Source organism: Solea senegalensis, linkage group LG6, assembly GCF_019176455.1.
Source record: "Solea senegalensis isolate Sse05_10M linkage group LG6, IFAPA_SoseM_1, whole genome shotgun sequence".
Lineage (NCBI taxonomy): Eukaryota > Metazoa > Chordata > Actinopteri > Pleuronectiformes > Soleidae > Solea > Solea senegalensis.
In genome coordinates this window covers 9,536,417-9,549,788 of record NC_058026.1, presented here as the reverse complement: position 1 = coordinate 9,549,788, position 13,372 = coordinate 9,536,417, and the positions used below count along the sequence as shown (strand labels likewise).

At 40.0% G+C, this 13,372-nt stretch overlaps 2 protein-coding genes across 4 annotated transcripts in view; one reads left to right on the top strand and one right to left on the bottom strand.

Moving 5' to 3' along the window:
• Window positions 1-3,393, bottom strand: part of LOC122771138 (cytoplasmic phosphatidylinositol transfer protein 1-like) — a 59,868-nt gene extending 56,475 nt beyond the window's left edge. For 2 of the 3 annotated variants that reach the window (XM_044028507.1, XM_044028508.1), the window contains exon 1: window positions 3,054-3,393. In XM_044028507.1, the coding sequence (XP_043884442.1) occupies window positions 3,054-3,101 (48 nt within the window). In that variant the 5' untranslated portion in view covers window positions 3,102-3,393. The remainder of the gene's footprint in view (window positions 1-3,053) is intronic. The other variant, XM_044028509.1, reaches the window with a different exon arrangement.
• A 4,957-nt stretch (window positions 3,394-8,350) lies between these two features.
• psmd12 (proteasome 26S subunit, non-ATPase 12) lies at window positions 8,351-12,968 on the top strand. The gene is made up of 11 exons (XM_044027282.1): window positions 8,351-8,563; window positions 8,929-8,988; window positions 9,492-9,620; window positions 9,731-9,838; window positions 10,290-10,394; window positions 10,633-10,782; window positions 10,958-11,092; window positions 11,320-11,432; window positions 11,733-11,907; window positions 12,214-12,291; window positions 12,548-12,968. Exons 1-11 carry the CDS (start codon window positions 8,456-8,458, stop codon window positions 12,755-12,757), a joined length of 1,371 nt encoding a protein of 456 aa, XP_043883217.1. The 5' UTR covers window positions 8,351-8,455; the 3' UTR covers window positions 12,758-12,968.
• Window positions 12,969-13,372: the final 404 nt, after the last annotated feature.

Genomic DNA, 13,372 nt, shown 5'->3' with positions numbered 1-13,372 from the left:
CTGATGCAGTTGGGAAAGTGGTGAGCAAAGGTAATCTCCATGTGTCACAATTTGCAGCCTCACAATTAGATATCACTCATTCTTACAACCTCTAATCTACGTTGAGACAAACACTAACCATTTTTGGATTAACACCAGCAGGTAAACAAAACGTGATAAGCAGTTGTTGTTGTTTTATCATTTTGTGACATGATTCAAAAGTTGTGAAAATCTTGCAATGGAAAAATGTTGGTTTCATTTTCAAATATCCAATTTTTTTTTGCCATTACATACAACTAATGGATGGCGGTTGAATGTCCCACCTGTATATAAACTGAAAGCACTGATTCTGTATTGTACAGGAAATCCCATAGAACAGGCCACACTCCTTCACAGCTTCCCATGACCTCAAAACATTTTCAATCCAGTAGAGTAGAGTTTTTGCTTTCAACCGCCGCCTTGACCTGCAATCTTAACGAATTCCAGGAAGTGCTGCTAGGCAATTATTTTTGGCCATATGTATAATTAAAGAGAGCGTGTGTTTTATGTTTTTATGGCAGCACTTTATATTTGCTCAAAATTGATCACAGGTAGAACCGCTCATTAACAGTTATCAGCTCACAAGCAGACGACTGGAAGTGGAAAAAGTTCTCAAAACTCCTCTGGGCATTAAGGACATGTGGTAAAGGAACAGAACTGAGCTGACCAGAAAATGCGTAACACACACACTTACACCCACACACAAACATTATCACACAGTCACACTTCAAAAGGTATCCAAAAGTCCATGCTAGTAAAACTGCAAACATATTGTTCCTGTTATACCGTGGTATAAGTGGATGGTGTTTCCACTCTGACCACAATGAGTCAGTGGTGAAACGCCTCTTTCACTGCTTGAAGTCGGAAAATATAACACCGCCTAGTGGCAACCAGAGAGAATAATAAACTTACTATTCTTGTCAAGGGTGTAATGCAAATGCACAGGCCTTCATTAGTAATTAGTAATCTTTCAACTCCTTTTTCCAGTCCTGTGAGAAATGCTCATCATCTTGATGCCATGCAGGTTACACATGTTGGTGCAGACCAAACGTCACAGCTGTCATGGTAGCAAGAGACTGGCGGGAAGATTTGAAATCCCCAGTTTTTCTGCCCTCATGTCTCTCCCTTTGTTCCAACTCAGAGTCTGACAATCACAGCATGTCAGTTGTGAGACATGCGGAGAGAAATTATTCCACCTGACAATGTCCCGGCCTTCAAAAACCAACGACACCCACGCATCACAACAGCACAGGCCATGGAGAGGAGTAAGAAAACAATTAGATGGGTGATAATTGAAACAGGAGCTGTTGTGCTGTATGGTATGCATGCCGGGACAAGAGGGCCATCATCTTCACCTTCTAAATATAGACCGCGTCGTGAAACCAAACAGACAAATAGACAGAATACACACAATGGCCCCTTGTCTCTGATATTCTTCGCTGAGGGCTGCACAAGTGCAACTATCAGCATGAGACACCATAAGTGCGGAGGAGTCCCTCCCCCCAACCCCCACAACCGCTCAGCACTGTGTTAGTGTCACCATGCGCAATTAGGGCTGCATGGATTTAGTGAAAGGTAATTCAGAGAGAGAGAGAGAGAAAGTGAGTCTGAATCAAGAACAGAGGCGAAACTACAACATTTCAATGGTCTAATCTTACAGGGAACGTGTAATAGACTGTCACCTAATAGGAGTGTTTGGACCAGAGGTCTCAAACTCGGTGAATGGCAAAACTGTAGTGAAATCAGTTTTGAGTGGTCATCAGGACTAGAAAAGTGCTATATAAATACAGACCATTTACCATTACCAACTATGTATCATCCTGTATGAAAGCAAACACTTTTATTTTGAAATCCTGTGAATTATTGTCATGAATACATTGTTATTGCATTATCATGGTGGAATATTGTGATATAATTTTAGGGTAATATTGCCCATACGTGATCATATTTCACAAATTTCAAAGTAAAAGTCTTTGTTTTCAATATGATATGATGCACACTTCACGATAAAAGCATGTATATGACACAAAATAAATCTATTAATACCATAAACAAACAAAAATAAGTGTGAAATGAAGTAAATAACAACATGGACAGCTACAATTAAAACACTAAATAAGCTTATGTATAGAATTTACTGCTGAATGTAATACATTTAACAATTGTGAAAATATTGCTGGCCAATACAGTTGAACAGCAATATTTACATTCTGAAGAGGTCGTGGGCCATGTTTTCATTATAACATGATATTAAGTGATGGGCCGCATGTAATTGTTTGGGGGCCACATATGGCCAGTGGGCCAGCAGTTTGCTACCTGTGCTCTAAACAGACATGTAAGAGTGGATGGTTGTTTGTCTCTATGTGGCCCTGTGATGGACTGGTGATCCTCATGTGGAGGATAAAGCGACAGAATTTGAGTGATTGCACACAACTGTAATAATTTTCACTTGACTGGCCCCTAATGACCTGAATAGTGGCCCCCAGGTTATTTGAGTTTGAGAACCCTGATTTAGACAGACAGAGCTGCTGCTATATACACAAACACTCCTTCATCAGGTAGAATTGTTTGACAGAGTACTATTTCATGTGAAGGCCACTGCTTACATAGTTTCTGTTCTCTTAGACAAAAACAGAGGCAGAAGAATAATATCCAGAGAAACAGAAATCACAAGAAGTTACGCACTGCAGCCCTTACAAATGACTTACAACAAAGAAAAAAATAATATGGGCGTACAGAAAATAAAGAATCAAGTGTTGTGAAGTCTGTCTTTCTACCCATGCAGACTGTGTTGCGGGATGATTGAAGCTCTAACTGTGATCACAGAGAAAGTACACCGTCAACTTCAGCTCAGCGGGATGATGGTTCACACACACACACACAGGCAGTGAGAGAGATGGAGGGACGAACTAGTTTCCTCCACTTCATGTTACCTCATGTCTGGAACCGCACACACGGGAGTCATGTGAACAGCACCGGACCGCAGACATTGTGAAGGTGAAACAAAGAAGAGTAGAAACGTAGAGCAAACTTACCTCCTCCACCGTGAGTGGCATGCATATCCTGTACTCCTTCATTAACATCTTCCCCCTCTTTGCTGTGAGTGTGTGTGTGAGTTGCACAGTGTGTCAACGCAGCCCCAGTAAATGCTCCCTCTGCCGCCCGACGGGATGTGTGTAATATCTGGAGACGTGTCAGCGCATGTGGGAGGATGGTTATCCCGGGTTAAGAAACACACTCCGCGTCACGGCTGACTTCGTTCATCAGAACCAGCGGACACATAAACACTCTCTCTCTCTCTCTCTCTGCGGTGGCGAACGACAGATCAGATATGAGCTCGGTTCAGGACTGTCCCTCCTATCACACTGACACGTGAAGTCACACGCAAACAGCGCGGAGCAGGACCGGAACGCGTGGGCTCTGCGACTTCAAAATAAGAGCGACAGTCGTCTGAGCATGCGGGATTAGCACAACAAGAGGGGTACATCACCGTACGTGCATGATGAATGCATTCATTTTAGTTATTTGAACTAATGCATTTAACTATTCACCATAACGCCACCCTCCCAGTGGTGGGCAGCGGAGGACAAGAACACATTTCCGCCTTGCGTCACAAGACACACACTCAAGTGCCCTCTAGAGTGATTAAAATATGAGGAAGTGGCTCATACCCTACTGGCTGCCATTCATCTGTGGCCTCTAAAGCAAAATATATGTTTAAAAAATTGATTGTTTATAAAGGAGTGCATTTTACATTAAGAAGTGGCTCAGAGTTCCTCGATGCCTGACCACCATAGGCCTCTATGGCGTCCTCAAGTTGCCCCTCACCAGTCTCACAGAGGAATTAAAATGCACGACTGCAGATGACACTGATCCAATCCCAAGACACGGTGGTGAGGAACAATGCACCAACCTTGGCTACTGGGCAAATGGACGCCAGCAACAGTAGTGGAGGAAGCAACATCAGCCCTCAGACATGCGGACATTGTGGGGAATGTGGAGTCAGGGGCCAGAGTCAGCATGTAGCCATCAAGACTGCATCAGAGGCAGCAGAGAGAAGCAGCCAGGGGCTCTGGATAAAGAGGAACAACCCTTGCTGGGCCCCAAAGTAGCTAGCAACATTAATGCAATGCTTAACAATTGGGCATGGGACGCAGGCTCAGGACTGATCACCCTGCAGCTGGCCGCCTCTGGTGAGGGTGTATAGCATGAAAGGGCCGAAACACCCTATGAGCCAGAGGAACACTACTGATGATGCGTCCCAAATTCAACCAACCTACCCTCAACCATTCCCCGTAAACTTTTGAACGTGTTTGCACAAAGGATACTAACACCTTATCCTGTGTTTTGAAATCCTATAAGATGCCCTTCCAAACCAAAATGGTGTCTTTATGAAGTTCTACCCCTACATGACAGTGTCCCAACGGGTGTCCTTGAAAGGATATTCAGTGCTGTGATAGAAAGTGATGCTGTGCTGTAAATGATTTCCCTTTATAGGTATATACTTTTCGGTGTGTGAGAATGTGGGAAATTATATACTAGTTGCACCTGCCCCACCGGTACGCAGTAAGTGCCCTTTCAATTTTCAGTGCATGTAGTGCATGTGTTATTCCTTGGATCTGATCTACAGATAATAACAGATGTGTGGGTGTCTGATGTTAGTCATATCCAAAACACATTGTTGTTGTAACTGTCTACACATGGGTCACATGGACCATTCTGCCGACAGTGAACTGCATAGCCCTTAGGAAAGCGCTGCTACACAGCAACATCAAGAGGTCTTTCATACCAATTGCAATGGCTCTATTATTTTCTAAAACACTACTGTATACTAGAACAGTGTCCTTTATCTGCACTTTATCTGTATTTTTGCTTATCATTTATAAACAAAAAAAATCTTTGTTATTAATTATTTTTGTATCGTATTTATCTATTTATTGGGTTGGGATTTGTTGGGATGTGTTTTTCAATAAACCCATGTAGCCAAAGACAAAGTTACCCATCTATGGAAACACAATTACTGTTATTATCATTATTATTATTATTATTATTATTATTATTATCAATGTTGTTATTATTATTATTATCGTTCATTCATTGTCTGTTACTTTATCCTACACATGATGGTCACAGGGGAGCTGGAGCAATCCCCACTGATAGAGGGTGAAAGGCGGGTTACACCCTGAACAGGTCGCCAGTCCATTGCCGGGCCAACATACAGAGACGGAAAACCATTAACTCACACCTACAGTCAGTTTAGAGAGTCAAATTTACCTTACACACACACACAGAGACACACAGGGAGAACATGCAAACTTTACACAGAAAAACCATATGCTGAACCTGTATTTAACCCAACAACCTTCTTGCTGTGAGCCAACAGGGCTAGCCACTACTACCCCATGTGATCCAGTATTATTATTATTATCGTTATTATAACAATAGACAAAAAAACTGGTGTAAATCAAGGCTGATGAATTGTTGTGATGCATGTAGTGCTGTAATATTATATAAATATAATCATATTAGTAGTTTTATTATGGTTTTATTCTGACTGACTTTTATCATCAACACTTCATTCCATTTTAGTTTCCCCACAATTGATGTTTGCTACGTCTTTTATTTTGAAAACTATTTGACCGCATGTGCAATTGCTTCATGCCGTTTGGCTGCACGTGCTGTAATCAGCCCAAATGTCCAAACATGCAGACAAAAAAAATGTTTTGCTTAAAGCTATGCTTCTTGTTATTTATTTTGTTACATTTTCTTTTTAAATACCTTAGTTACAGTTAAGGTTGCATAATTACCACTGAATACATGTTTTATTTATTTATTTTTAATAATACGTATTTGAATAGATTAGAAAGGAAATGAGGGTCTGCTTTTCTCCCACTTCTTAGTTGCAAAAGCTGAGCTGTCGGAAAGTTGAAGCGGTTAAAGAGCAGCCCCCGTCTTTCCACCGCTGAAATACGAGGCGACACAGCAGTGAGAGCCACAGCCCACAGCACAGGAAACATCACTGCACCAACCCCACATCTGTCTCACCCTCTGTCACGTCCTCTCTCCATTCTGAGGCGGGACAGTTTGAATTTGGACAGTGACACATTTATTCTGGTACCAGCTGTAAATCCTGTGAGGTTTGAAATCAGACTTTTGGGAGATAAATGCTGACTTTCAGCCTTAAAATAGGTTTGGGGGGGTCTTCATATAACAAACCTGCTGGGTAAGCAAAGCCCCCCTGCTCCAGTTCGAGGCAGGAAATGGTTAGTGATGTGTCGGACAGGAAGAGACAGTGGCTAATCTATTTCACATGCTGAATATGTAACTCAAAGAGAGAAGGTACAATGAGATACAATGAGTTCAGACCTGTTATCTGCATAATGAGTTTCATTGGATGTTCAGACTCTTCATACACACTTTATGTGTACAACACAGCCTTATAATAGAGTCACATGGCTGCTCATACACTGAACTTAAGTTACGTCAAACTCAAGGCCCGTGGGTCTCATCCAGCATGCAATAGAATTGTTTTTTGGCCCATAAGATAATAGTCTAGGGCCTATTCTGTTTGGGGTTCTGTTTGTGCCAATACTAAACATAATGGACCCTGGACAGGTCGCCAGTCTGTCACAGGGCCACATATAGAGACAAACAACCATGCATGTTTTTGGACTGTGAGAGGAAAGCGGAGAACCCGGAGAAAACCCATGTACACACGGGGAAAACATGCCTAACTGCAACATCCATTGCTTAAATCCAGCCTGAGACCCGGCCAGAACCTTCCTGCATCATCATAATCAACTGTTCAATAGAAGTCCTGCCAAAAAAGATCTGTCATACATGGGATACATGAGTTGTCATTCATTTTCCACAAGAAATTGCTTTTAAAATATCAGGATGGTTATTTCATGTCTGATAGTCTGTGTTTAATGTAAAAACCATATAGGCCACAGGGCAGAGACAGGCTCTCATGTTGTGAGTGGTATCTTTGAAGCAGCTAACCATATGTAGTGATGACCTATTTTCAAGTCTGTGTTGATTTGAGAGGAGAACATCGGCTGATGTTATCTTGGTTGTTGGGTTGTGGCAGTAAGCGCTGAAATAGCCAAATAGGTTTACCTCTGCCCACTTTTCTAAAGGTGAAACATGAAAACGAGGAAACAGTGTGAAGCATATCACTTACTGTCTGTCTACATCAGCTGAGTTTAACAACACATTACGACTTGTTACTATCAGGAATGTAGGCATTAAGGGGACACCTACTGGAGGAGTAAAGTCATTGCGCTGTGTTCATTCATATGCTCCCGTCCATTCACAAAGGTCTTCATTCATTGCACTCCACGTTTTATAGTTCAAGTATTGCATGCTGTCTTGTGATATTATTGTCAGCCTATTATATATGTCCTTGTCCATGGTAATGGTCACTTACATAAAACATTTCTATGAAAAAATTTGTTGATTGCAGTAGGGAAAATCTGCTATTACTATCTATGCTATCTACTTTAAATTCAAAATACTTGTCAGACTTGGTTCCAAAGCCTGATTATCAGATGAAACCTGCATCACATTAAAATGAGTGTCACAGACTGGTGCATGGATTAAATGGGTAAATCAACTGATCAGTCTGCATTACAGCTCACACACAACGGCAGACAGTCAGAGTAAATGGAGCAAATGTTATTTCAGTCCACTTCATCTAAAAATGTCTTAGTGATTATTTCTTCATTGTGACAATGTTGAATACAATTTGGCAGTTGTGTCACACATTCTCATAGCCACTACAATAATGTAGCTCTTGTTGCATGAGTAAGGGAATTGAATCAGACTTTAAAGTTGACAATTACATCTCTATTTTGTATGGAGTGGTTTAGAGCTGTCACTTTTGAATCAAGTAGTGTACTTCTTAACATTCTGTAGTTTGCACAATGCTGCGTGACTTTAATCTCTGACTAGTTTCTTATAATTCCGACTTTTATCTCTCTCTTTATCTCTTATAATGGTGTCTTCTAAACACAGATTTGTATCTTAAGTGACCGAGAAGAATTTTTAATTTAACTCAACTTCCTCGAGTACTCGAAATAAGTTAAACTGCCTGTAAAATTACACTAATTGGCATTGATTACAGGTAAGTAAAGAATGTCACATTAAAAATGAGCATTAAATTCACTTTAAGATGTTCTACCTCTGATATTCTACTGATATATTTTATTGATCTTAATTTGTGGTATTTCGAGTAATTAATAAATACTAACCATTTTACGATTAAACTGTGGGTCCTCATTGGGTCCTTCAGGCGCCTGGGGCAGTTGTTTCTCTCTCTCCGCTGATTGGTTACGTCCCTGAGTCGTTCCTTTGACAAGCAAAATAGTGATCGCCTTCGTTCGGCAGTGTGAGCAAAGAAAACCTCCGCACATTATCATCGCCTTACACCGCAAACATGTCCGAGGAGCGATCTGAAAGATCCGATGGCAAGATTGTGAAGATGGAGGTGGACTACAGTTCAACTGTGGACCAGCGCCTCCCGGAATGCGAGAAAATGGCTAAAGTAAGCAAAGCATGAAAAAGGCCCTAGCCGGCTGAGTCATGGTGCACCAGGGTTACTCTATTAGCTGCTAGGCTAACACACTCTTACTTTATTAGTTTCATGCAACTATTATTTTCCTAACTGTTCATCGCGAACGTTTACCTATTTTTAACGGTCATTTGTTTGTTTTCACTCGCGTGCGTCTTTATAACGAAACTAGCTAGCATACTAACAGTCTTGTCTTCAGGCAACAAAGCTAATCTGCTAGTCACGCAAAGTGCCTGTAATACTGTGTTTCTCGATACAAGGAGAGTGTAGAGTTAATGTGTTATTGTGTTAGAAATGAATATAACTGATACATTATTATTTGTATTTTTCCACTGCAGGAGGGGAAACTGCAGGAGGCCATTGAGAGCTTGTTGTCATTGGAGAAGCAAACTAGAACAGTAAGTATGTCAATGTGGGGCAACTTGTTTTCGTTCCCTCATAATAAATAAGGACGTTGAGCCCCAAATGAGAATATAATACGTTGTTATTAATTATCAGTCCATCCACTAAACAGTGCATTACAACTTAAACCATTACCACACATTTTAGTGTATTATGTCTAATTCAGAATACATCCTGGCTCTTTGATTGATCTAGTGTAAATTGGTGTAAAAGGTCTTACAGTACTTTGTACTTACAGTTCCTTGTATTCTGCTTTTCTGTTCATTAAATGAACAAACGTGATATCATTAAAAGTGTTTTTTTTAAAAGCTGGTTTCCTTCAGCAATAAAGTAAGGTATTGTCACGTTTATAATTAAAGATGTGTCATAAGCAATGTAAGAGGTTTTTTTTTTTACAGTCGCGTCAATGTCAAAGGTATTGGATATTTTGAATTGTATTATTTGTGTACATTATAGTCTACCCTGTGTGTTTACTTGTTTGCTCTCAACACTTGTTTAGGCATCAGACATGGTGTCTACCTCCAGAATACTGGTGGCTGTGGTTCAGATGTGCCATGAGGCCAAGGACTGGGATGCCCTGAATGAAAACATCATGTTGCTAACGAAAAGGAGGAGTCAGCTCAAACAGGTGAGATAAAAACAGCAAACTAATTTGAGAAGACATAATACAAACAAGGTTTGTCAGGTTTCATTATACAGTAGACAAACCGATCTATGTTGTGCTTTCTGTCTCTTCAGGCTGTTGCCAAAATGGTTCAAGAATGTTATAAATACGTGGACTCCATGACTGATCTGACCATCAAGCTGAGACTCATCGACACACTTCGCACTGTGACTGCTGGCAAGGTCTGAAATATGTTTGTTTTACACAGTGCTGTAAACTGCAGACAAAAACACATTTGCTTTGGGGGCATTTTGGAACATTTCCAGGAAACTTTTATTACATGTTGTAAGATCCCATGTTTCTTCTGTCAGGGTACTACCAGGGTTCCCTAATAACATTTAAGACCTTTTTAAATAAATAAGGACATTATTTTATACACTTAGAATTAACAACAGTGTTGCTACAATAACAGTTAAAGGGATATAATTGAGTATGCATGTCCTGTATTGCCAGTAGATGTCAAATAGCGATGCTTCTGACAGTATTTTTTAGATGCATCTGTCTCTGGCATAAAAATGCAAGGACAGAGAGATATATATATAAAGGGAATATAAAGGGAAGTGTGTGTGAGAAAGACAAGGTTTTGGTTTTGGACAATGGTTTTTCTGCCATCTAAACATGTCCTCCTCACAGATCTATGTAGAGATTGAACGTGCCAGGCTGACAAAGACCTTGGCTGGTATCAAGGAGCAAAATGGAGAGGTGAAAGAGGCTGCTGCCATTCTCCAGGAACTGCAGGTAAAACTTGTCTGTCTTTTGTAAGATGAAGATTTAGTTAATATGATATAACATAATATATATAACATATGATATATCATAATATAATAATAAGTTTGAACTAGTTTGATTCTTTGGGAGGGGAATCAATTTAGGCATGTTGATAAATTTATTTCATCACCATATTTTGTGTGTAAAAAAAAAAAGCACAAATTTGCATGGCGTTGTATTTGCATTGTACTTTTTTGTCAATGCTCAGGTGGAGACATATGGCTCTATGGAGAAAAAGGAGAAGGTGGAGTTTATCTTGGAACAGATGAGGCTTTGCATTGCTGTTAAGGATTACATTCGTACCCAAATCATCAGCAAGAAAATAAACACCAAATTTTTCCAAGAGGAGGGCTCAGAGGTAAGAAAAATGCCATGAAGTGAGTGTGAGTCAAATACTGCTGTATTCTCCCACAATTTGAAAAAACCTTTGAAAAGCATGTGGTGACCTCCCTGCATGTTCATATCAATAAATCTGCAACAAGTTTGTGTTGCTGGACATTAACCCTTCCCCTTTGTCTCTCGGGGCATTTTAGGAGTTAAAGCTTAAGTATTACAACCTGATGATTCAGGTGGATCAGCACGAGGGCTCCTATTTGTCTATCTGCAAACACTACTGGGCCATTTATGATACTCCCTGCATCTTGGAGGACAGCAGCAAGTGGCAACAGGTACACAAGCTTCTTCTGTATGCAGAAAAGAGTTAATAATACAGTAGTGTGCACCGTTTTGTTTGTTTATAATAGAGTATTTGCAAAGGAAAAGTATATGACAGTGTGTGTGTGTGTGTGTGTGTGTGTAGGTATGTATGTATGTATGTATATATGTATATATCTGTTCCATCCATTTATTTCGCTTGTTGAATGTCACTTGAAATTTTGATACATCTATGTTTCAGGCCCTGAAAAGTGTGGTTCTGTATGTGATTCTTTCACCTTACGATAATGAGCAGTCAGACCTTGTGCACCGAATCAACACAAACAAGAAACTGGAGGAAATCCCCAAATACAAGTAAGGCATACTTTGTAAGGTACACTTCATTGAACTTTAGGTTTCACCCTAAATTTACTGGGTAAGCCACTGAATGAGATCTTGGCCTACGGTCATCTTAATTGATAGTCATTGCCAATATTATTCACATTCTAGCCAGTAGGCTAGTCATTTTAATTTTTCCCACCATATCATATGTGTGTATGGTGGCCACTCGGGGGAAATTGATCATAGCGATCGTAAGAAATCTCATGCTTGACCACCTATAGGAATTTGTGAACATAATAGAAATGTTTGCATGTATGCTTCCTGTATTTCCAGGGACCTGCTAAAGCAGTTTACCACAATGGAGCTGATGCGCTGGGCTTCTCTAGTGGAGGATTATGGGAAGGAGTTGAGAGAGGGCTCAACTGACAGCCCTGCCACAGATGTCTTCTCTTACTCAGAAGAAGGGGAGAAAAGGTGGAAGGATCTGAAGAACAGAGTGGTGGAGCATGTAAGTTCATTGGACATGAAATCTGTTTTAAATGTCAGGAAATAATACTTTTCTAAATGATTGAGGTGAAGGGGTTCAAAACATTATGCATTGATAAAAATATGTGCGAGGGTACTAGCCACTGCAATTTGCAAAAATATGCAAAGGGGGAGGGGTTGTAGTGACTGTTTTTTGTTTTTAAGGTTGTGTTTTTTACAGTACACTCAGACAAGAACATCACTTGTGTTATATTTTAACCTCATAATTTGTGGTAATATTTATTCTGCTGCAGAGATGTTTATAATCATGGTCTCTCTTTTCCCACAGAACATAAGAATAATGGCCAAATATTACACCAGAATCACAATGAAAAGGATGGCTGACCTCCTTGACCTCTCCATTGATGTAAGCAACACTTTTGCTTCGTAATTAATGGAAGCTCAAACTAAATGCAAAGAAAACAGATTTGCTTTGAAGATGTGAATGTTTTATCATAGAAATTAGTTAAATTGCCATTGTCAAATTAGATGTTTCTTAATGCAGCTATATGACTTTAAGATATACTTCTAGAGATAGAGGACATACATTTTCAGGATTTAGACTGACTGAAGAAAATGTTAAGACAAAAGCCTGATATCTGTCTGCTCAATTATTTTGCCAGGAATCTGAGGAGTTCCTCTCCAGCCTAGTTGTAAACAAGACCATCTATGCCAAGGTGGACCGGTTGGCTGGCATCATCAACTTTCAGAGGCCAAAAGACCCCAACGACCTGCTCAATGACTGGTCGCACAAACTCAACTCTCTCATGTCTCTGGTCAACAAGACCACCCATCTCATTGCCAAGGAAGAGATGATCCACAACTTGCAGTGAAACAGGAATAATATGTTTGTTTTTGTTTTGGCCCAAATTTGTTGTTTTTTCTTGTGTGGAAATCCTTTTGAATATACAATTCATTGGCAGACTGTATATGCAGCATTATTCCAATGTCATATAATTGGAGAAAAAAGTGTGCAGCACAAACACAGCACCCCAACGTTGTTCATTTTTTACTGTCTGGTAAATAAACACTTTAGCACCTGGACTCCATTCTCGTCCTTCTGAGTGTGTTAGCTTCAAATTAGCATTTATGATTGTATAGCCAATATATCATTAAAAGGCTAACTTAATGTGAACAATAAACTTCTGACATAGTGAATAATTGTATGGGGACTGGCATGTTTTCTCATACACGTCTCTGCAGTACATCATCTGCAGAATAGTTAAATGTTCTGAGTCAATGCAATGTGATAACTCAGTCAACAGAATTGAATCCATATGTCTGCTGTTACTGATCTTATCCATCAAGTATTTTTCATGATATAAAAAGGTTGTTTTGAGAAACAATATTAAGGAAGTGTTTTCTCATAAATGTGATGACGGGGAAATAACCAGAGCATCATTAAAAAGAAGAGACGATGGGAAGTATCCCTAATATTTCTTTGATCT

Coding starts and splice junctions, on each gene's coding strand:
- psmd12 (XM_044027282.1), top strand. CDS start 8,456: ATGTCCGAGGAGCGATCTGAAAGATCCGATGGCAAGATTGTGAAGATG. Junction 10,783..10,957: donor TCCAAGAGGAGGGCTCAGAG/GTAAGAAAAATG, acceptor GGGGCATTTTAG/GAGTTAAAGCTTAAGTATTA. Junction 11,908..12,213: donor AGAACAGAGTGGTGGAGCAT/GTAAGTTCATTG, acceptor CTTTTCCCACAG/AACATAAGAATAATGGCCAA.